The following is a 25222-nucleotide window of genomic DNA, read 5'->3' as shown; positions in this document are numbered from 1 at the left end:
GAATGCCATGGCAAAAAAATGAAATATGATCTCAATATCGCTGTACAGCGTGGTCTGGCAGAATTCGCATGGCCGGCAAACACGCTGTACAACGGTATTGGCGGTGGATGTGTTAAAGGGCTTGTTGCCTGTTTGGGTGTTTTTGGCTTCAGCGTGGTCCTTTGTTGCCCTGGCCCTAAGATTCTTTCACTTGCTCTGTGGTCCTCTTTTGGCCAGACCCCATGGCATTCACATTCTGGGTGATTTCTACCCAAATATAATTTTTCTTTTTGTTGGTAAGTTCTCCACCCTTAGCAGAACTAAAGCTCCCTACTATTGAGTCAAAATGGCACCTAACACCCTCTAGTAGCGCAGGTTTCGGCAACAGTGAAATTAGGGCCTTTTGAGTCCATGGTTCCATCGCTTTGGTGTAGTGAACATAGTTAATCACTTATAGGCCTTGGTTATGATTGCCTTAATTGAACACAAGTCAACAAAGTCAAATGACTGATGACCATGTCAGTGTGATTAATATACAGTGATAAGTGACAGTTTATAATTTATATATTATTTGTGTTCAATACTGACCGCTGTTTGGGGGATTATTTTATGAGGCCAAAATCTTTATAATTTGCTGTACTGAAAGGCTGAATACGTAGCATAATGTTCAAGTTCAAGTTCAAGTTCTTTAATAGTTGTCATACAGAAGTACAGAATACTTTCATACAAAATGCTTCTTACTGTTACGCTCCAGAGACTGTGCTAGACAAGATAGTATCAAATAACATAATAACATAATATAGCATGAATTTAGAAGAAGAAAATGAGGTCACAGTGTTCGGTATAGACATATGTACAATGTTCTGAGTTACCATATAATATACAATACACAATACTATGCAGTGTACTAATGTACAGTACTATCTAGTGCAAAGCAGAAATGGGATGAGGTACAATTTTAGGTACAATTTACAGTAAGGTGTACGAGTTGTAGTGCAATCCTTCATCCATAAATATAAAGTGTGGGGAGTGGGTGCTACAGTGTGTTTGTTTAAAGTGGGTGTGTGCTATAAGTGTGTGGAGTGGGTGCTACAGTGTGTTTGTTTAAAGTGAGTGTGTGCGTGTGGATGTGTGTGCTATGTGCGTTTGGTGGTTGTTGTTGTGTAGTGTTCATTCATTGTTCGTTTAGCAGCCTGATGGCCTGGGGATAGAAGCTTCTTCTGAGTCTTTCTGTGCTCGCCTTGAGACTCCTGTATCGCTTGCCTGACGGCAGCAGTTCAAAGAGGCAGTTGTTCGGGTGACTGGAGTCTTTAATGATTCTCTTAGCCTTGCCCTTGCAACGCTTGTAGTAAATGTTCTGGAGGGTGGGGAGCCCCCCTCCAATTGTGCGTTCGGCTGAACGTGTCACTCTTTGTAGTCTGCTTTGGTCTTGTGCAGTGCTATTCCCAAACCAGGAGGTGATGTTGCCGGTCAAGATGCTCTCTATTGTACATGAGTAGAAGTTCTTAAGGATCTTCTGGCTGACTTGGAACTTCCTTAGGCGCCTGAGGAAGTAGAGGCGTTGTCGTGCCTTCTTCACAACACTGTTAATGTGTGTGGTCCATGTCAAGTCCTCGGATATGTAGGCTCCGAGGTACTTAAAGCTGTTGACTCTCTCAACCGGTGCCCCGTCGATGCTGAGGGGGCTGTAGTCCTTGACCCCCGACCTCCTGAAGTCCACAATCATCTCCTTTGTTTTGCTGACGTTCAGGGAGAGGCTGTTTTCCTGGCACCATCCCGCCAGGACCTTGACCTCTTCCAGGTAGGCCCTCTCGTCGTTGGCAGAGATCAGGCCCACCACCACTGTGTCGTCAGCAAATTTGACGATTGTATTGCTACTCCGCTGAGCCACACAGTCGTGTGTGTACAGGGAGTAGAGGAGGGGACTCAGAACACAGCCCTGGGGGGCCCCTATGTTGAGGGTGATGGATGAGGAGGTGCAGTTGCCTGCTCTCACCACCTGGGGTCTGCCAGTCAGGAAGTCCAAGACCCACTGGCAGAGGTCATAGCCCAAGCCCAGGTCCCTGAGCTTGGCTATGAGTATGGAGGGGACTATGGTATTGAATGCCGAGCTGTAGTCGATGAATAGCATTCTCACATAGTTCCCCTGCCTCTTGTCCAGGTGTGATGCTGCTGTGTGCAGCACATGGGATATGGCGTCCTCCGTGGACCTGTTGGGGCGGTATGCAAATTGCAGGGGGTCCATGTTGATGGGGAGGGAGGAGCAGATGTAGCCCTTTACTAGCTTCTCGAAGCACTTCATGGCTATGGAGGTGAGAGCTACAGGGCGGTAGTCGTTGAGGCAAGCAGGCTTGGATTTTTTGGGTACAGGGATAATAGTGGACTTCTTCAGGCAGGTGGGGATGACAGCCTGTTCTAAGGACAGGTTAAATATGTCAGTGAATACTGGGGCCAGTTGGTCGGCACAGTCTACTTTATATATTTGATCATTAGCGGATGAACAAATTAAGTGAAAATCTTGTATAAATATACAATCAAATAAATGTATATACTGTATAATCCAAATATTGGATACACATTTTAAAGTTTCATTACATTTTGAGACTGAAATCCACCCTGAATCCACGTTCTACTGGGATCAGTTTAATCCTGATTTTTTTTTTGGATCAAAGTGATCCCAATCCTACAAAAACTATTTGAACAACGCATACTGAAGGTTTGATCCCGATCAAAACCAAGATTTGATTACGTAATCCAATCCGATTTCAGAATCCTTTTTTTCTTTTGAACAACCCATTTTCAAGATTTGATCAAATCTGTTATCCGAAATCCGATCGGATTACTTTTGAACAACTGGGCCTGAAGATTCCAATCCAATCTCATTTTTTCTGACTCCCAAGTGTATTCTCTCTCTTTTCTCTTTGTCTTTCTTTCTTTTTTCTCTTTCTCTCTCTCCCTCTTTATATTAGCCTACAGTTCTCCTTCCATTCTGTGTAGATGTAAATGTGTTTTATGGATGGTTGTCAGGTTCATTGTAGGATTTTCTTTTGGACACAACTTCCATTCATTTGAATGGCTATTTCCTGTTTTGTTAACACCCCCCCCACACACACACTTATTTACAGATTTTTGATCATGACCTGATCACAACCCTGAATTCTGTGTTTTTTTATTTTTATTTATTTTTTGCTGCTGACAAACTGATCACTCCCCAGGGCAGGAATGTAGCTGTTTTTATGGTATTTTTTTGTTCTTTTTCACACACAAAACCTCCATTCATTTCTATTGGGGGGACTCCCATTGTCTCCTCCTGAATTGTGGCCCTGCCCCGATAACGTCCCCGACATCTGATATCATTCATGTTCAAATGAGCCAATCTAATAATTGGGTTCCCACAGGTTCTTAGGGGTGTGTTTCGAAATACAATCAGGGGTGGAGAAGAAGCATTGTTATTGTGTCAGTTTTGGGAAATCTTATTTGTGGCGGGTCAAAATTGTTGTACGGGAAACACTGTTATTACAATTATTAATTCAATTGTGAAACATTCATTTACACTGTCACTTATAGATGACATTTTTATTAGTTTTATTCTAAATGTATTAGATTATTTGCATTGTCTGTAGCCTTAGCGTTCTAACTGTCACTGTAGCTTATCTTATTGGCAGTGCTGGTAGCCTCAGCTCTAGAATATAATAGAAATACTTTATTTATCCAGAGGGAAATTCAGCTCTACAGATCGCTCAGAGTAAACAGTAAACATTTAGGGAGTCAGAAACAAAGTCACGAATAAGAAAAAAATAAGAATAAATAATAAAATACAGTCTGGGATATACATTCTGTCGATGTACAAGTCCAGGAAGATTATGCCAGATAGTACCATGGCTGTCTTAAATACTTCGAAGCTTCGTTCGATGGCACAAGCTTCGAACATAAAAAAAAAAAAACAATTTTAGGTGTTAATGAAGCCAGCATAGCAATCTGGTTAGATGTGGTGGAGAAGATAAAGGATAGCATAATTATGAACTTGTAATCCCTGGCGTTAAACGGAATAATGGATGGATAGTCCAAGAGGGAGTCCTGAGGGGGGGGGGGGGGGGGGGGGGGGGAGAGAAGGAAAGAGTGAAGAGCAAGCAAGAGCATATTGTATTGTATTCATTATGTGTATATCTTTTAAGGGGAACTATCTTATAAATGGCCTTTTTCAGTGTTTAGCATTGTTTCCTAGCTATGTGGACTTATATTAATATGATCTGTCTCTAATTCTCATATTGGCGCATTCTTCCAATTCTCCTCTCACAATATTCACCCTCACTGAACTGAGTCATCTCAAAATGTGATGATTTGTGATGTCAGAGAGACACCGCTGCATGTTAATGTGACAGATGCCGCGCAGGCCACACAGTGGTTTAGGAGCCCAGCCTCAAAACAGCTTAAGATCTTCAGGTAGAAAAATGCTGTTTTTGAGGACTTGATTAGAAATACAAAACAATGAATTAAAAAAAATATATAATTACAGAGGTGTTCCATAAACTCACAGGAATTGTGTAAAAGTGCCCAAATAGTGAAAGAAATAGTAAAATAGTTCCCCTTTAATCTACATTTATTTTGATTTAAGTACTGGACAGTCATTGTTATTATTATGTCGGTCATAGTCCTGTGATTTATTGTGGATTTCTACTGTTAATGTATTGTGTGTCTAGTTTTATGTTAAAAAAGGGAAAATAAAAAACATTTGTAAAATATATATATATATATATATATATATATATATATATTTTTTTTTAATACTATATATATATATATATTTTTTTTTTGCCTCCAAAATCTTGCGCCTCCATTCCAATGAAAAATCTTGCGCCTCCATTCCAATGAAACGAAAGTAAGCGGCGCCTTCCCGCCTCCATTCCAATGAAACGAAAGTAAGCGGCGCCTCGACTCCACCTCTCTACAACAAGCACTTGGAGATTATCTGTGTTGAAAACAACAAGGACATGTGCAGCAGACATGTCGACGAAGAAGCGAAGCAATGCCGTTTGTTATTTAAGACTATGTCGGACAGATTTGTGTTCATTGTGCTGCTTTTTTAAAGTAAAAATATGTCTTAATAAAACGTGCTTAATTAAGTCGAATTCTGCCTTTGTCTCTTAGTGTTGTCAAAAATATCGAAGTATCGATACATACCGATACTGAATATTTAAAACGGTTCGATACTCATTTCCCGAAATACTGATACTTTCTGCAGTATCGATACCAGCTGGCTTGCTCCCGCAAGTTGTTGACAGAGACCAACTCAGAGACCAACAGACACAAGCTGCTGCAGCCTCCTCCCCCTCACAGACGCGTCAGACCTGTCTTCAGTTTGTAAACAAAGCTATTAGCTAACGTTAGCTAGTCCGTTAGCTCCGTTAGCTTATGCTAGCTAGCTGGCCACCTTTATTATTACTTCATGGAAACGGAGTAACGCCGAGCCCACCCACACTACACCAGTACACGCATGAACTCGACACAACGCTACCCCGTTTCCAACGTTAGGTAGAGCCCATCCATACTACACTAGTACACGCATGAACTCGACACAACGCTACCCCGTTTCCAACGTTAGGTAGAGCCCATCCATACTACACTAGTACACGCATGAACTCGACACAACGCTACCCAGGTCGAGCCCATCCATACTACACTAGTACAAAACTAGAAAGGTGGCAGTCACACATTTCTTCTCTCTCACTTTTTAAAACAAAGGGTTTTAAAAGTGTATTTATCTTCTCGTATAGTACCAGAGAGAAGCTGAGGAGAATCAATCAGCAACAAAAGCTAAATTTGTTAAAAAAATATATATATATATATATATTATTATTATTATTATTATTATTATTATTATTATTATTATTATTATTATTATTATTATTATTATTATTATTTATTTTTTTGGTATTGAAATGGTATCGAAGTATCGATACTTTTCAAGGTATCGTATCGAAGTCGAAATTCCAGTATCGTGACAACACTATTGTCTCTATCAACTACATATAAATATTTATATAATTGTTTGCTTGATAGATGAAGGTTGCAACATAATTATGTAATGTCATGTCGTTGGCTGTGAGAGCAGCCCCACTGCACCCAGGCAGGGCAGCCGAGTGAAACCTTGTTGGCTGCGTCACAGTCACGAAAGGGGCTACTTAATTAATTAATCCAATCCACTTTATTTATAGAGCACATTTAAAAACAACAAAGTTTACCAAAGTGCTGTACAAGTCCCACAACATAAGATAAAAAATAAAAAAATAAAGATTTATAAATTTTTTTTTTGAAGCTTTGAATTAAAATCGAAGCTCGGCCCCGAAGCTTCGATTGCCAAAAAAAGCTTCGAAGGTCAGCCCCATCACCCTGTGCTCAGTGATGCAGTGAGGCACAGTGATGCGTTATAAAGTCTGATGGCTGTCGGAATGAAGGACTTCCTGTGCCATTCAGTGTTGCATCTTGGGAGTCTTAGTCTAACACTGAACATGCTCCTTCCATCAGCCAAGTCTGTACTAACTAGCTTACAGCCAAATAGTGTAGTAAACAAATAAGTAGTGGAGTGTAAATGCAACAAATTATCACTAAATCTCAGCAAAACAAATTTCATTGTCTTCCACTCAAATTGGATGCACACACATCACATGTGCATAAAAATATATGGAAAGGAGCTGTCAAGAGTGGTGTCCACAAAATTCCTGGGGGTCATCATCGATGAGTCACTCAACTTCAAATGCCACATAAAATATCTACAAACAAAACTGTCCAAATATGTTGGCTTATTCTGCAAAATACGTCATTTTCTTCCCTTGCCTGCCCTTCTCACTTTATACAAAACCCTGTTTGAACCCCTCATTAATTACTGTAATGTCATATGGTGCAACACATACCCCAGCCATCTCAAGAAACTAGAAAGCTTACAAAAGAGGGTACTACGAGTGCTGTCATGGTCCGGGTATAGAGCGCCCTCAAAGCCTCTGTTCCATCGCTTTGGTCTCCTGAGGCTCGCTGAATTTAACATTCATCAAAACGCATCAATTATGTATCAAGTTGTCAACAACATGAATCACAGACTGTCTGAGCTTGTCCCAGTCTGCCAACCACTGCACATCCACAACACAAGAAATAAGCATCTTATATCTGGCAAGAGGAGAAGGCTCAATTGTGCTAGCCTAAGCATAGCATGCAGGGGTCCACAGATCTGGAACAAGCTTGACGAAAATCTAAAAATGACTAATACCTTTAAAACCTTTAAAAATCACTGAAAGAGGAACTGCTAAAATCATATCTCTAATTAAAATGATAACTTAGGAATAAAATTGTCTATTATGTATCTCTGTTATATGTCAGTTAGTAGGTAGGTGTGTAAACCTACCCACGTTGTATTGTTTTGTTTTGTTTTTTGTTATTGTTTTGTTGTTTATATTCTGTTTGTATCTGTGTTCAGGCTCCCTCCAAAAGCTTTAAATAGCTTCTTGGGAGACCTGGCACATGCACACAATTTGCGACATTGTTATCACATGAGGATACTCACATGTAAATGTATCGTGTGTGTGTGTGAATTCATTCATTCATTCATTCATTCATTCATTCATTCAGGGTGGGGTGGCTGAGATGTTGAGGTAGGGTGGTGTGGCTGAGATGTTGAGGTAGGATGGGGTGTGTGAGATGTTGAGGTAGGATGGGGTGTGAGATGTTGAGGTAGGATGGGGTGTGTGAGATGTTGAGGTAGGATGGGGTGGCTGAGATGTTGAGGTAGGATGGGGTGGCTGAGATGTTGAGGTAGGATGGGGTGTGTGAGATGTTAATGTGGGATGGGGTGGCTGAGATGTTAAGGGGAGACACTACAGGTGAATAGGGTAAAAAAATTAACTAATAGATATCACAATGAAAATTCCCCAGTTGATTACTTATATTAAGACAAGACTTTTTTGTATTACAAGTTTTCTGAAATTGTATGTTTAAATATGCAAATGAGGCATTATCTACTTACGAGGTTTCAAGTACCTCGGAGCCCACATATCCGAGGACTTGACATGGACCACACACATTGACAGTGTTGTGAAGAAGGCACGACAACGCCTCTACTTCCTCAGGCGCCTAAGGAAGTTCCAAGTCAGTCAGAAGATCCTTAGGAACTTCTACTCATGTACAATAGAGAGCATCCTGACCGGCAACATCACCTCCTGGTTTGGGAATAGCACTGCACAAGACCGTAGCAGACTACAAAGAGTGACACGTTCAGCCGAACGCACAATTAGAGGGGGGCTTCCCACCCTCCAGAACATTTACAACAAGCGGTGCAAGGGGAAGGCTAAGAGAATTATTAAGGACTCGAGCCACCCGAACAACTGCCTCTTTGAACTGCTGCCGTCAGGCAAGCGATACCGGAGTCTTATGGCGAGCACAGAAAGACTCAGAAGGAGCTTCTATCCCCAGGCCATCAGGCTGCTAAACGAACAATAATCGCTAAACGAACAATAATCACTATGCAACAACCATCAAATGCACACAGCACACACACCCACACGCACACACTCACTCAAACAAACAACACACTGCAGCACCCACTCTCCACACTTTAGATCACACAAACACACTTACACTTTATATTTATTGATAAAGGATTTGCACTACAACTCGTACACCTACTGTGAATTGTACCTAAACTGCACCTCGTCCATTTATGCCTTGCACTATATAGTATTGTATATTAGTACACTGCACAGTATTGTATATTGTATGGTAACTACGTCTACGAACATTGTACATATGTCTAAACTGAACACTGTGACCTCTTTTTTTACTTCTAATTTTTACTATGTCTTTATTTCATACTTATCTTGTCATGCACAGTCTCTGGAGCGCAACAGTAAGAAGCATTTTGTACAAAAGTATTCTGTACTTCTGTATGACAACTATTAAAGAAACTTGAACTTGAAACTAAATATGCACTAATTTGCATATAATTCCAGGACAGAAATCTGAACATTGGATAAAGCCATTTTCAAAATTATATTTTCATTTGGTTGACATATTAGAGCCAAAGGTTATTACAGAGGGGATTTTGGATATCTCTTTTTATCACTCCATAAATCAGAAAATACTCCATTCAGTCAATTTTTATGGTAAAATTCCATATTTCGCCATGTTTTTAGGAATAAAATGTGATATAAATCTGGGTATGAATGCGATATCAACCAACCCTTATGTAAATACCTTCAGAACATAGATATGAATAGAACTGGAAGTTTTGGTGTATGTGAGTGCTACTGAAGTGGAGATTTCTGGCTCAGAGTATGAGGAAAAACTCTTAACTCATTTTTGGGAAAACGCCTTCAAAGTTCTGTATTGTAAAATGCCATACTTTTTTTTTTAAACAGATATTTACAAACACAATATCTAATCAAACCATTAGTAATAGACAACCTAAACACATGCCTGATAACTGAATAATAATAATAATAATAATGATGTTATTGAACTGAACATAACTACACACAGGCTACAAACAGTGTAGTACAGTGTAGTACCCCCTAATAGGCAAAAAATATTTAAATAGATATCACTATGAAACTTTCCCAGTTTGTTATGTACATATAAACTAAGAAAAAATATATTGCAAGTTCTCTGAAATTTATGTTTATATATGCAAATGAGGCACTTCCCCATTAAATATGTGCACATTTATGGATGCAATAAGGCAAAATGAAGTAAAATAAACAATTAAATGTGTGTTATTGACGTTTTATTGTCATTAGTTTCATAGAAGACATGTTTAGGAAGCAAAATATAACAAAATCAACAAAAAAAGTATATTTGCCTATTCACCTGCAGTGTCTCGCCTTAAGGTGGGATGGGGTGTGTGAGATGTTGAGGTAGGATGGGGTGGCTGAGATGTTGAGGTAGGATGGGGTGTGTGAGATGTTGAGGTAGGATGGGGTGTGTGAGATGTTGAGGTAGGATGGGGTGGCTGAGATGTTGAGGTAGGATGGGGTGTGTGAGATGTTGAGGTAGGATGGGGTGTGTGAGATGTTAATGTGGGATGGGGTGGCTGAGATGTTGAGGTAGGATGGGGTGTGTGAGATGTTGAGGTAGGATGGGGTGTGTGAGATGTTAATGTGGGATGGGGTGGCTGAGATGTTGAGGTAGGATGGGGTGGCTGAGATGTTGAGGTAGGATGGGGTGTGTGAGATGTTGAGGTAGGATGGGGTGTGTGAGATGTTGAGGTAGGATGGGGTGTGTGAGATGTTGAGGTAGGATGGGGTGTGTGAGATGTTGAGGTAGGATGGGGTGTGTGAGATGTTAATGTGGGATGGGGTGGCTGAGATGTTGAGGTAGGATGGGGTGTGTGAGATGTTAATGTGGGATGGGGTGGCTGAGATGTTGAGGTAGGATGGGGTGGCTGAGATGTTGAGGTAGGATGGGGTGTGTGAGATGTTAATGTGGGATGGGGTGGCTGAGATGTTGAGGTAGGATGGGGTGTGTGAGATGTTAATGTGGGATGGGGTGTGTGAGATGTTGAGGTAGGATGGGGTGTGTGAGATGTTAATGTGGGATGGGGTGGCTGAGATGTTGAGGTACAGTAGTATTGTTGGCAATGAGCTTCGAGGTAGCAGTGTTGGGTCTGTACTGTCGGCTATTCAGCGGCTTTCATTTCAGGATGCTGGAATTTGCTTTTAAGCCTTCTGGAGGTGTTGTTGGCCTGAACTCAATGAGACCTTTGTGATACAAGGTGTCCAACTCCAACGACACCCCCTATCCTTTTACATCGAAACTAGGTTACTAGATTGTTACTAACTCACCCTAGGCTCTCCAACACGAGGGGTAATTACATCACCATTATGGGTATTGTTATGTGGACGGATGAATGGAGGTCCATAAAGTAAACAATCTCTTCTGGTCGCCAGGTGATGAGCCGGATGGTGTCATGTGAATGACCGATGAGGACCATGAAGCCCTCACACAAGCTGCTGTTTGTCCTGTGCCCAATGCTGGTCCTGGGCTTCATCTACTACTCCTCTGGGAAGCTACACCTGCACGTCTGGGGCCAGAAGCCACGTGAGTTAAATACCTAGGCCCTCGGGCCCCCTGGCTTTTCTTATCATCCTCTGATTCCGTCAGATGAAGAACCATACAAGTCCGCTTTACAGTTTTTTATGGGTGGGGGTTTCAAATCCTATTTTCGATACAGGTCAATGGGTAGTTTGTGGCACTAATACTAGCAGTGTTAAGGGTTCTGTTTTCTGTGAAGCTCAGTGCTAACACGGCCAGGGTTTGGGTTTCCATTCCCCGTGTAGCCCCCCGTGTAGTAAGTCATGGCACTAACACTGCCAGGGTTAGTGGTCCTTTCCTACCGGGGACGCACATGATTGAAAGTTGCTCTCCGGGTACTTTGAAGGGACTTTTCAGATAAACAACAAAATCAATTTAACATCCATAGTTAAAGTTAGCGGAGGTTGTGCACTGTCGCTCTCGGTTGCAAACTACTGTATGTTTGTTTGCCCGAAAACATTTAAAAATGGACTTGTTTTGATTCTTCATCCTGAGGGAATACATTTTTCATCTGCGGTTGATCTGAGTCGGTCTGTGCAGTCATTCTGCCTCTGCCTCTTTGATTCCTTTCTGGTCTTTTGACAGCTATGGAGTATGTTTGTCTATGCTCTGATCAAGACAGTCTCTTGTCTGTCGGTTTTTCTGTCCGTCTTCCTGTCTGTCTGCTTTACTGTCTGCTTTTTGGTCTACCATAAGGCTTTTTTAGTTCCTGTCTGTATATCTGTCTGTCCTTTTCTGTCCTGTCTCTCCAACTGTCCTCTTCGCTGTCTGCCTCTCTGTTTGTCTTATCAGTTTACCATCAGTCTCTTTTTTACTTCCTGTCCGTTTCTCTGCTCATCCATCAGATTGTGTGTCAGGCGACGCAATGCCATCTGAAGCCCGCTAGCACCCGTCTCCGTTACTCTGCCAGTCCATCACTCACTTCAGCCAAGAGCCGGCCGTCGTGGAAGAACTTAATTAAATCTTTTTGTCTGTACATCCGCTGCTAGGCGACCCATCTTCTGTAGTTTGAACTAGTGAGATAGCCCATACTCTACCAGAGTAGGACATTTTTTAATAGGGTCAGTTGTGCCCATGTGAATGGATTTTGATGGGCGGATCTTTCAGTATTTATGGGGCAATGTGATCAACACTGTTACAACAAGAGGCATATCCTCACATGTTTTGACGATGTTGTAAGCTGTAGCCTACTTTTTGTCCGTTATCTTCCATCATTCTCCCAGGGGTGTTGTTTTTTGCACCAATAATCCTAATTCCAGGGGAATTTCATAATTTTTCAATTTCACTTATTATTTTTCTAGGAGCCTTGTTTGCCCACAATAAATTCCCTAACTACTGTTGTGTTCAGATCCAGTACATTCTTAACCATAGATAAGAAACAGGCCTTTTTTGTCTCTCTCTCTCGATTCTGCAATAGTCATTCCCTGCTAGGTGGTCTGTCTTTGCGTACATAGGTTGCCCGTCTCCTATTCTTTGAACTAGTGACATGGCCCATATTGGTTCCTGGTGCGGCCCTTAGGACTCTCTGCAGTGCGGTGTGGGTACCATGTCGGATTAACAGTATATCAACCAGTAGGGGCGCTCAGGTTACACCGGTGATTATATCCATCCGGTGGACCGTTCTGTGGCACAGATCAACTCGGGTTACAGCTGGTGATTATAACAGGCGGCTGTCGGGCCATTGACATGCTGTTGGAACCTTCATTTATAATAATAATAACTTTATTTGTATAGCACCTTTTGGGAGAAATAAATAAGGGGTTACACTTTCGTCGTTGGGAGAAAACAATTCTAACAAATTAATTTGTCTGTTACTATTTTTGAGTTATATAAACTCAGTGAAAATGATTTACAGTACTGTGAGTTCATGTGTGCCATGTGTATTGTACAGACACACTCTGAACTAAATAATTATAAAAAAGCAGGGTGTGTGTGATGAGCAAGCCTTTGATGTGTATTATGCACCATTTCCTTTTGGATTGTGTTGTAGCAGTGATGCAGAGCACTGAGAGCAGTGCTTTAATGTTTGTTCCACATCCAACTCTGTTGGTCCTAGTTTTGGTTCTAGTGCAGGTTGTACTGTAGTGCTAAAACCGCACCACAGCAGAATGAATGGAGTGGAAACAATAGTAATAGGTGTCACACCCTGTCTGCCTGTCGTCTGCCTGTCGTCTGCCTGCCTGCCAGTTGAAAGTGACAGAGCAGTGGTGCGTCCACTCCACGAGGGCTGTCAAATTTCGACTTTCATTTCAAATTTGAAAAAACATAATGAATTTGACTAGCAAACTGCTAGTCAAATGTAAAAAACACATGGAGTTGAACTGAAAATTCATCACTGGTTCTTGATTTTGGACAGTGTTGGACTTGAGTGCTACACTCAAGTGCATAGTGGTATAGACATATTAGCATAGTAGTATACAGTAGGCATATAGGTTACTTAGTAGCAAAGTACATGATAGTAAAAGACATCAACTTGTTAGTCCCCTTATTATTATTTTTTTTAGATATCTATTGAAATGTGTTTTTAATCGACGGTTGAACATTTTGAGCATCTTACTCCTGCTTTGATTTGATTCGGATTTCATTCAAGTTTGCCTCATTTCAGCCTATTCACAGTAGAATGGTATCCATGGGGACCACTGGCAGCCCTACTCCCCCCTAGACCAATCTCGTCAGGAGATAATCGTATTATCACTTTTTGAGATTACGGTAACCATATTCAGAGGAGTTTATAAATCTGAAAGGGGGTGATCATGTCCTTGAGTTGAGGAGGACTTTAAGATCCCCTTCCTCTCAACCATAATAGGTTGGAAATAGGTCGCAGCTCTGACTTGATTCCTAACTGCATGCTGGTTCGCTGCTGGAGGATCTATTATCCACTACTTTGAACTTATAAGATGGCAGTAGGGCACGATTATGATAAAAATTATTTTGCTATAATCTTGTGGTCATGACTATTACTCACAATTAGGGATGTCCGATATTATCGGCCGATATTGGCATTAAAATGTGATATCGGAAAATATCGGTATCTGTTTAAAAATAATAATAATTATTATTATTTTCTTTTTTTACATTTCTATAACCTTTATTTACCCAGGCAAGCAAGTAAGAACAAATTCTGATTTTATTTATTTTCAAAAGTATGCATAATGTTGTGTTAATTCCACAACAAGAGATATGTAATGTTAATTACCTGAAATTATTCAGTTTTTTGGGGGGGGAAACCCTGCATATATCGGTATCGGTTGATATTGGTATCGGAAATTAAGAGTTGGACTATATCGGTATAGGTAAAAAAGCCAATATCGAGCATCCCTACTCACAATTAATGGAATTACAAACCTGCCAACATAACATTTTTACAAGGGAGACTTTCCAGAGCCCCAAATAATGATGGAGTTAGAACGTGCTGTGGAATTTTTTAAAGGAGCCAATACGGTGAGCTGTAGTAATTCAGATGAGTCAAATTGTATCAAAATAATATAGTTTTATTTCTGTGGCCACAGAAAAGTATCCTCAGTTTACAATCTGAGACAAGTGTACACGAGCGTCTGACCAGAAAGTGAGAAAGAGCTCTGGTCAGACTTACAATTAAATACCAGCTGGGAATGACAAATGAAAATAAGAAGATGTGATTTTTCTTGGACGTGTCATATCCAAGTCAAGCTGTCCTGGGCCTTGGCTGTTGTTTTAAGAACACTGTTAACACTTTACGTGCCAGAGGTCAGGTGCCCCAGAACCCTGTTGCGTGCCAGTGCCCACTTCAATGATAGAGCTCTCATATTTGCGAAACTACATCTTAAATTATGTGTATAATATGGCCGTCGCTTATCAATGACTTGTTTGCAGTCAACATTGTCGAAACGGATTGTTTTTTAATCGGTTCATTTCCGTTTTATACCATTTTGAAAAACTTGTTTTTTTGAAAGTTTCAGGAAAATATAAAGATTCTGTGATAAACGCCCTTTACTGGAATATTCTGGAATACACAAAAAACATTGTCATTTTTCGGCCTATTTATGAATAGTTTTCAAATAAACGCTAGATTATCGATAGTATATGTGTACTTATGCACACTATAGAAGCGGGCTGAAAAATCGATTATCTCATTTCCTGATCAGCACACACACACACGCACACGCACACACACATAGGGCACATGTTGATATCTCTGTGAAAAAAGCTCTGATTATCCTAAGACTGGTAAAATAGATTCCTTACCTCAGATCAGATGTTCTCCAAAAAGATTATTCCAATTCCTGATCGCCATTCCAAATATCGATCACGTTTATTGATCCAACGCTGGGTGGACGAAACACCGATTTCACGCTGTTCTGAGGCTCCACAATGAATCCGATCGTCTCGGGTGACTTGCCTCAGAAGTAAAATATGGAAGCAGGATTCCCCCCCCCCCCCCCCCCATGCGTTTCATTCAGTCTAATCCAAAGGGGTGCAGTACCACAGGGAGAGACGATAGGGGGCGGTATTTTTCCAATGGAGCTCAGAGAGAGTTTGCAGTGGTAGCGTGAGGCTAGATTGATGAAATATGAATTCAAATCGCGAATAAAAAAAAACGAGCTCTCTTGTCGTTGGCACTGAACGGTCGGCATGAACAAACGAGATATCTTGTTGTTGGCACTCAAAGTGTTAAGACTGTCGCCCTAGTGTCTGATACTAGTTAACTATATTAACTAGTCAAGGCTGTACAGAGAATATGTATTTAAACAGAGCTATGAACTAATAGGCCCAGTAAGCTGTACAAATTATGTAATGGGATGAAACATAGAATAATTACCATAACAACCGTTATTTACCTGTGAATGTTCACTACATATTCTGTTGGCCTTCCTTGTGTATATTTTAATAGGAATGTGTGAAGGCATGTGCTCGCAACAAAATGTAGCGTGTTAATTATCAATGGAAATTACCCAAGTGACACCAAGTGACCATTACAAGCCAAACTGGAGTGTTGGCATGTATGGAATTCTGTTTGATAGTCTACATCTGTGGGGCGGGAGGGTTCGGTGTTGACCATGCAGTTACGATAAACCTTTATTAATCCCTGTAGGGAAATGCAGGGCAGTCAGAGCAGCACCAGGAAAGATAATGAAGCACAGGAGAGGTACAGGTAAGAATAAGAATCCAAACGAGCTAGGATAATAATGATACTAATTTAAAATAAAGATGAGGTAAACGCGGGCCAGCCGCACAGGCTGTTTCACACTCTCTACTGCTGTGGTGTAGGGCTGGGTAGGATATACTGTCAGGAATCCATGCAAAGATATTTATTATACCATCGTCCACAATATATATTATTGTAGAGAAATAACCGGTAACAGGTTAATCAAAGTGAATAGAAAAATGTTTTCTTACACCAGTATTGAAAAAGACTAGTTTGATTGAAGTAGCACCATGACAAATGCATTACAAGATGAAATGTGTCATCACATTGTAATATATACTGGAAAACAGCCCTACTAATAATTATTGACTGGGATCTTCTAGACGGTAGGAATAACATAGGAATGATAGAATTGAGTTGTAATTCTACTCTACCATTCAACCATTATAGTTAAAAATAGACCAACTCTGAATCTGTCTTTCAACTCCGTCTCCTTACTCATTTTCTCCACCTGCAATTATGAATGGGAGGAATTGAAAGCTTCGCCAGGCTTGGCTGTCTTTTTTATTTGAGTCTTCTCATACCCACCCAGTGCTTTTACAGTCGTGAGGAGAAGTGACACATGTCCGTTTTAGGACATTCCTTACATACTGTCGCATGAACATAGTTTGATTGCCAACCAGCTACAGTGGCCAGTGGATTCAGAATCTCCCCAGGCAGTTAATGTCTTAGCCGCCAAAGTACTTTTAAGATTGACGGTAACATTACACCGGCTGTGTTTAGTAGAATTGGCACATTGCCAATTACGATGAATTGAAAATGGGGGACCCTGATGTAAACAAGACGAAAGTCTTTCTCTGGTCTGCATCCCCTTAACAATTGTATGCATTGAGCTGTACTGTACTGTACCCATTCTGCAATCTGTTAATAAAGTTTTCAATCAATCAATCAAACAGACAACATTTACCTTATTTTTTTTTGGCTGGTGGGCAATAGAGCCCTTTTACAAAATGTTTAGAATGGCATTTGTCTTCCATGTTGAAAGAGACAACTGTTGCTATGTACAAAATAATGCTTGCTATGTGTTGACTTATGAGAAATATATAGACAAAACATTTATAATTTGATGTCTTATTACAGGATCTTCTAAACAAGTCACAGTGGAACAGTCATTTCAGTGCATTTTCAATGTTTTTCCTGCTCTACCGCTGCACAGAAATAGAAATGAATGAATACACTGGTTACCAATGGTTCCGGGCAGCCATGTTGGAAGAAGTAGAACTTCACAAATATTCTGTGCAAGGCCTCTATATTCCAAGCCCTACAATCTGCACAGTGCAGATAGCTTTGTCTCATTCACTTCCTGTGTTTTATGACACTCACAGTACAGTGAGTTCAGGGAGGTATAGGCCGAACCCAGTGGTCACTTACAAACCCTCATGGCATGTTGGGGTGTTGGTTATGAATTAAAAGCATGCCGGAGGATACGTCATGTTGGAAAACCTGAGTCTGCGACCTAAACACGTCACCGCATTTAGAACATGATGAGGTAGCTCAGCCAGTTTGTATACTGTGAGTGTTGTCATGTCCAGGGCATGACAATGAAGCTTATTGATCATCCAGTAACAATGGCCAAAGTTAGTTTTAGATTAGAAAAGAAAAGACTGATGGAAGACAGACGGGAAATTCAGAGTAGAATTGACAGACTTGTATGTCGGAGCCACATTTTTGGGTTTTCTGAAGTTGGCAATGCTGTTTGGTGTATTTCTTTTATCTAGCCTAAGCTTATATAATGTTGTTTCGGCGTTACCTGCGGTACCTGGATCCCGTATCAACAGGTTTCTGCTAAAGTTGGCAATGCTTGAAATGTTGTTGCTGTATTTGTTCACATGTAGATTTTGAAGTAGTAGGCTATTATTGCTGGTCGGGAGGAACTGGGTGTACTGTAGGTGGCGGTGACATTGCAATGTTTGTTTTGCTGGAGAGTGGGAGTAGTGGAGGGTGGTTCCAGGACACAGGAATTCACTATTGAGTCGTCTTCTTCTTCTTCCATGCGTTGTGGGCCTAATTCAACTAAACATCTGTGTGAACTCCAATGACATGTCCATTCTCTGTGCTGCCCAAAACCCCCAGCCCCCAGAGTCCTTTCACTGATCTGATTTAGGCTCCTAGTTTTCTTTATATCAAGTCATCTGTTGTTTAATAGAACGGGCAAGAGTCAACAAGTCAGTGACGCCGACCTGGCCTCCTTACTATGTGGAGGGGGAAGGGAGCGGGGCCACGGAGTGGCGTAGTGGTGAACACCGCTGCCTCGCGGCAACAAGGTCCTTCTCCTTGCGTCTCGTACGTGTTTCCTCCGGGATTTGCGGATTCCTTCCACACCATACAGTAGAAGACATATATTTAATTTGTCTTTTTTGTTAAAAAAAAATGTTTTACCCAAAAAGAAAAATGTGCCAGAATTAGCTAATGAGCTAGTTTTCATCTGTAGTCCCTGTCCAGGGAACAAACTTAACTTTTTGACTTACCAGCCATTTGGCTGGTAGATTTTAAAAACTACCAGCCGGGCAGATTTTTTACCAGCCAAAAATCCAATTAGTATTTATATTGTAACGTTTGGCCACTTTAAATCATTGAACAGAGAGAGGTAGATAGATAGATAGATAGATAGAGAGAGAAGGCAGGCCTGAAAACCTACCTGTTCAAAAAGGCCTTTGACTGCTTTTTATTTTAATTTTATTGCGCTTTTGTTTTTAAATTGTCTGTTTATACTATGTTTTTTATTAATTATGTTCTATTTTTATCTTATTTGTATTCTGTATTTTATTTTATTTGTTTTACTAATAACTATTTTATTTCAACTGTTATTTTAACTGTTTTAACCATGTAGTGTAGCACTTTGGGATCCCAGTGAACAAAAAGTGCATTACAAATCCAATCTATTATTATTATTATGTGTGGCTGCCGCCCTGGCGGACATCTGTGCTCTACTGAGTGCACCTTTCTAGTCTAGAGAGAGAGCACTGATTCTCCGTAGCTGAGCAGGGTTGCATTTTGTCAACACAAGTTGGAACCCTGGAGGAAGCGATATAAGGAAACGAATTGCCAATAAATGTGAAGTTATCTTTGAACCTGTTGCAGGGAATATGCCTCCACATATTTGGTCAAATCAAATGCGAAATAGTAAAATATCAGAGCACAATCAAAAACGCGATTGCAGGGTTTTCTTGTAGGCTAAAGAACGGGTGAAGTAACGGGTGATGTGCGTCTCATGTTACAAACTTGACCTTGTGAGCAGAGCGCATCTCATTTACATTTAAAGGTTCATTGTTTGTAAACATTAGAACGGGCACGTGACACACACACACACACGCAGTTTCAACTCACCACCGCCGCATCATATTGACGCCGAGCACAGCCGCGGCGGCTCCACCCGGGCCCGCGCCCTAGTCTTCCGTGCTCACCTGCCGGCCGAGGTAAATGCAGTGTATTTTGTTAACCGCCAGGTGGCGGGCAGACCTTAAATTCTAGCCGCCAAACAATAAATCTACAAGCCAATGGCGCTGGGCGTGTAGTTATTTTGTACCCTGTCCCTGTCTACCATGCATTGTCTATGGTGTGGGAGGAAACCGGAGTACCTGGAGGAAACCCACTCGAACATGCAAACTCCACACAGAAAGGCCCCCTGCTGGGGTTCCAACCCATGACCTTCTTGCTGTGAGGCAGCAGTGCTAACCACTGTGCCACCGTGCCGCCCATGGGGTGCTATAGGTAACTCCTGCAGCTGCCCTTGACTGAAGGCACTGGCGTTAGAACTGGAGTTGGTCCCCGCACTGCACCTAAAATAGCTCAGATGCGTTAAATCCAGAGAATACATTTTCAAGTGTACTTGGCAAATAAATACTTTCCTTTTCCGTTTCGACGGCTGTGGCTGCTGGGGGTTCCTGAAACCGCTGGGTAACTCCAATAGAGGGGGGTAGAAGATTTTAAAACGGGTGGGAAATGGGGAGGAATTAAGGCCTTAAAATAAATTGTTTGGTTCCGGTTGCCGACCGACCCTGCCGATTTAGGTGCGACCCAATTTATTTTATGAGTTAAAAAAAAAATATTTAAAGAATTTCTTTTTCTTTTTTTACAATCAAGTTTCATAAAAATCTTAGTCAAACCTTTAGTATTATGGATATTAAACATGCTGGCAGAGTACATGCATCCATGTTGTTGTGAACATTTTAATTAAATAAAGAAATTCCCTATAGTCGCCGTGGGAAAAAACTAGAGATGTTCCGATACCATTTTTCCCTTTCCGATCCGATTCCGATACCTAAGCTTTGGGTATCGGCCGATACCGATATTTATCCGATACCAGTGCATAAAAAAAAATTAAAAAAAAAATTATATAAATTATACTTTTTTTTTTTTTTTTTTTTTTTTCAGATACTGTTATACTGTTTTTTTAGTAATAACTAGAACGTATAGTATTTATTCAACAACAGGTGATTGTATAGATTTGTATTAGTATCATTAATCAATGAGTATGGGCTGCAGCACTGCAGATATACCCTACTCCAATGATCCACACGGACATTAAACGGTGTTGCACTCGCTACTCAGTCGCTCTGCAGATATACCCTATTCAGTCTGTAAGCTAGTGGCAGATAGAACGTTCATGTTGTGATTTTTGATGCAAAATAAATATTCAACATTCTCTTTTGAAACTCCGCCTCAGACTCTTATCCTTTGGCACTTGCTGTACTTTGCTTGCAGGTCTGCAGCCATTATTGCTGGATTATGTGAATAGCACCAACTTTAGACACGGTAACGTTATCAAGCTAAGCTAACTGACCTAGCTCGTCTTCCCGCATTGACATTAAGATAACGTTAGTAATAGTCAGCTAACGCTAGTCCGTAGCTACTTAACTTAAATACAATTCACCGTGGGTGCATTATTGTTGATAGACGGTCACGGACAGTGTTAGGTCCTGGAGAAAGGACAGGCGATCATCTGATTTGATGTAACGTTAAAAGCGGATGTTGTTCCAACTAGCTATCTTTCCAGCTAATGCTATCATAACACCAGCCAAACACATCCCGATTCCCGTCCGAGCTCCCCGTCACACCGCACTGTCGGGGACAATGGAATTTAAGAAAGTGTGTCTGCTGTTAAAATGACACAGCATCACACTTTAAAACATGTTCATTTTATAATCCTCACTCTCCGCAGGACTCGGCAGGAGATAAATTACATCATGGGATCGGAGGCTAGAATTTACGTGTACTCGCCGATACCGATACCAGCATTTTAGGCAGTATCGGCGGCATTTCCGATACCAGTATCGGTATCGGAACAACTCTAGAAAAAACTGAACTGAACATAACTGCCGTTCTGAGATGATTTGTGTTACGATGGGAGGATGTGTGTTTTAAGGTCCACAGTCGGCAGTGGACAAGAATGAGATTGAAACTGAGAAGCACTTCTAGTATATTATATTATATATTATTACTATATTGTTTTGATGAAGGCCTCCGTGGCTGAAAAAGTTGTTGTTTTTAATATCCTAATTAAATAAACAGCGATTTCTATGGAGAGTGTAACTGAGGGGTTACAAAACCCTGACTGTATTAAAGATTGTGATAGATTAAACCACTGCTAGGTATGTACTTTAATTACTGGCCAGACAGTACATCTAATATATGGCAGACACTCATAATAACACGGCACTGACAAAGAAATATCATTTGAGGGTATTTATTATTATGCAGTAAATGTTACAGATATGAGAATTAGGGTCGCGCTTGTATGGCGAAGAATATGCATAAGTCAGTCAGTAGCATAAGTCAATGGGAATAGAATAATTCCTACGATGGGGTACTAGGCTAACGCCGCCTGGCGTAGGATGGCAATTATATGGGGGAAACGCTGGTACCGCTGGAGACAATGGGTTCCTCCCAGAGTTGTAAGCTCTGGAGGAGAGAGGAATGTTCGGATACTCAGTCTGATCAATTGAAGAAGAAGGGGTTTCACGTACAGAAGCCAGTCCTTGTAATCCAAAGCTCAGCATCAAAAGCAATAACTGTAATCCAATTGCCCAATAGCAATGATGATAGCCAGCTAGCCTCGGTCCATGAGGCCAGCCCGAATGTAGATCCTCACGGTGTTTAAATCCAAACGACAGTGGAGATTAACGATGCTCTTCTCCAGGTAGTACGTTCCACAATCAATATAATCCAACCAATACTGGTTCTGCAATCGCCGCCGTCGGTTCCAATGTGCACATGTCCAGTAGGTTCTCCGACTAGGCCTCCTCGTGTGCTGGCACCAATGTATTTAGTCCACGCGCACTGGCTAAGGTCCACTAGCTAAACGAACGAACTGCTGGGTAATGCTACACACGAACGAACTGCTGTTGGCACGATACACAATAATTAACGACTCTTTACTTCACATTAAGCTAAGTCGAACTTGACATTACTGCATTAAATCTGACACTTTTACTATTCACTTCGCACATGGTTCTCAACGCTCTGTTAGACGCACTGCTTCTCACTTCACTGTTTTACCGAACTCGATGAACGTTGAACTTGCTGCACGAACAGCTACTGTTCGCACCTGCCGCCGTATATATACTTAAGTGGCTATCTAGTGCCGAACCTCAGTTCTCGTCTCGAATCAATGCGCTGTCTCCGGGCATGTTGCGACATGCCTTTGGACTCGCCTTTGAACCTGACTTTGGGGGCTTGCGGTCTGGCGCCGATGGCGTTATCCAATAAGGAAAGCGAATATTACTATGATTCAAACGCAGGCTTAAAGGGATATACCGTGTATATATAAATAATATACAAGGTATATAAAACAATAAATGTAGATTCTCAGCTTTAATCTGGCCCTTCACAACAGAGAGTGTGGCGCCCAATCCGCCCATCACTGTATTAGTTTGAGAAATCTATGTGTGTGGGTCTGTCTGCTATAGTCTATAGCGGTGACCTACTACAAATAATCCTATTAATTGGTAAACCCTACTTTAGGACATTTGTAGTTGGCAAGTGCAGGACTTCACACAGCTCTTGGCTCGGGCATCACCAGGAAGTCGATGTTTTTTCATTTTCTTTTTTAAAGGAGAGTGGGCACTCCACTCCCCCTTATCATTTGTTTCCTTTATTGAGACGGTAGGAAGGTTGATGGGGAGACAGAGTAGGGGAGACACAGGGGAGAAGGTTCTTTATTGAGACAGTAGGAAGGCTGAGAGGGAGACAATAGGGAAGACGCATGAGAGAAGGTTCTTTATTGAGACAGAATTGTACAAACAAAATGACCAATTTGCAGAGAATAGAAAGCATTGCAATTAGTGATGCACGATATATCGGCCGCCGATATAATATCGGCCGATATGGCAGTTTTTTTACACATCGGTATCGGTCCGATATCAAGATAGGGCCGATATTAAAAATTTAAATTTTTTTTTTTTTACATGTTTTGGCCTTAAATAGTTTCAAAATATCAGTCATTTCTGAAAATAAGTTACAAAAGTTACAAAATATGCGTTTTGGAAAATAGCTCGTTATTTGATTATCATAAAAAAGTGTTTTCTATACAGAGATATCGACATCGGTAAATATCGGTATCGGCCAAAACAGCAATATTAATATCGGTTATCGGTATCGGCCACAATTTTCACATTGGTGCATCACTAATTGCAATGGCTTGGGCCACCTCAGCGTTCACCAGCTTGCTAGCCTGACTAGTCAGAGTCTCCTCACACCGGCTCCCAGTGTCTGGTAATCTACGACTGGTGCAGAGCAGCATGGACTATTATATGTTTACATTTCAGAGAGTAAATATTATTTAAATATATTATAATAATTATAATATATAATTAGCTTTACCCGGATGTTGAACATTTCCATGGGTCTGCAAATGGAGGAAATAATCTCAAGGCAATCAATCATACAGTAGGTCTAACTGTTTATGACAGGAGTTGTGAGAGCAGAACTGTTTTGGTGACGAGAGGAGGAACTGGAGAGAAAATGAGAAGCTTGACATCTGCGAAATATTTTGGTTAAACCCTGGATGGTTTGCTTCTTAAACACAGTGTGGCTCATAGGTTCCAAGGTGATGTGTGACTTGGGTGAGCAAAGAACATGCAGTCAAGACTAAGGCAAAGTGAACACATGCAATACAACAAACAACCACTTTGTTTTTCTTCTTTCTTTTTGGGGAATTTGTAGTCCAGTTGTGACCCAATTTGCTTCCGTCAACTAAAAAACAATCAATATCTGAATTAAAAAGAAAAAAACGAACCACCTTACAGTCTTTTACCGATATGTACTCTACTATTATGTCTATACTGCCATCTACTATGTGCTATGCTACTATACCTATACTACCTACTATGTCTATACCACTATGCACTGAGTGAAGCGCCCAAGCTCAGCACTGCTAGATGAACAATACCACTGACCCTTAGCCGCCAGAGGTGTACCCCTCCTGCTGACTTGTTCACAATTTTATCACAGCTTTATGTCTAAATGAAGTGTACATGTAAATGTAGTGGGTCTCTGATATTTTGTTAGGTTGCTGTGACTGTAAGTTTATGTATAGGCAAACGCTGAGTTGTTTTTGGTGATCTTGAAGTTGGTGAAGTAAAGAAGTATTGATTATTAAGTACTGATTATTATTACTTCCTGTGTTGTAATTTGATTATGGTCAGGGTTTGACCATCTCAATGTTCAGTAGAGAAAGAATACACTTTCTAAGGTGAATAATGTGTATTTATTTACACATTGTGCAGTAACAAAATATTCTTTATCATTCGGCCCTCAGATTTATTACTGGTGACAGACCACCTTCTCTGGTTGAAAGGTGTAACTATCATTGTTATTTGTTTTTAAAGACCTTATTGGTAACCCTTCCTCTTACATCACAACACTGTTGGAATGGAATCTTGGAACCTATTCTACACGTTCAAATGACTGGTTGGTTCTTAGGGTTCCTCCACCTTTCTCTGAACTAGGAAATACTGCTTTTTCCTTTGATGCTTCCAACAC

General features: G+C 40.9%; 1 protein-coding gene across 2 annotated transcripts in view; it reads left to right on the top strand.

The window, feature by feature from the left end:
• LOC311238651 (CMP-N-acetylneuraminate-beta-1,4-galactoside alpha-2,3-sialyltransferase-like) overlaps nucleotides 1-25222 on the top strand; it is a 300110-nt gene that overhangs the window by 55903 nt on the left and 218985 nt on the right. For both annotated transcript variants that reach the window (XM_084326785.1, XM_084326784.1), the window contains exon 2: nucleotides 10911-11061. In XM_084326785.1, the coding sequence (XP_084182911.1) occupies nucleotides 10944-11061 (118 nt within the window). In that variant the 5' untranslated portion in view covers nucleotides 10911-10943. The remainder of the gene's footprint in view (nucleotides 1-10910; nucleotides 11062-25222) is intronic.

This window comes from Notolepis coatsorum (genome assembly GCF_963971535.1).
Source record: "Notolepis coatsorum genome assembly, chromosome: 13".
Classification (NCBI taxonomy): Eukaryota; Metazoa; Chordata; class Actinopteri; order Aulopiformes; family Paralepididae; genus Notolepis; species Notolepis coatsorum.
The sequence above is the reverse complement of the archived record's forward strand: the minus strand, read 5'-3'. Positions and strand labels throughout refer to the sequence as shown.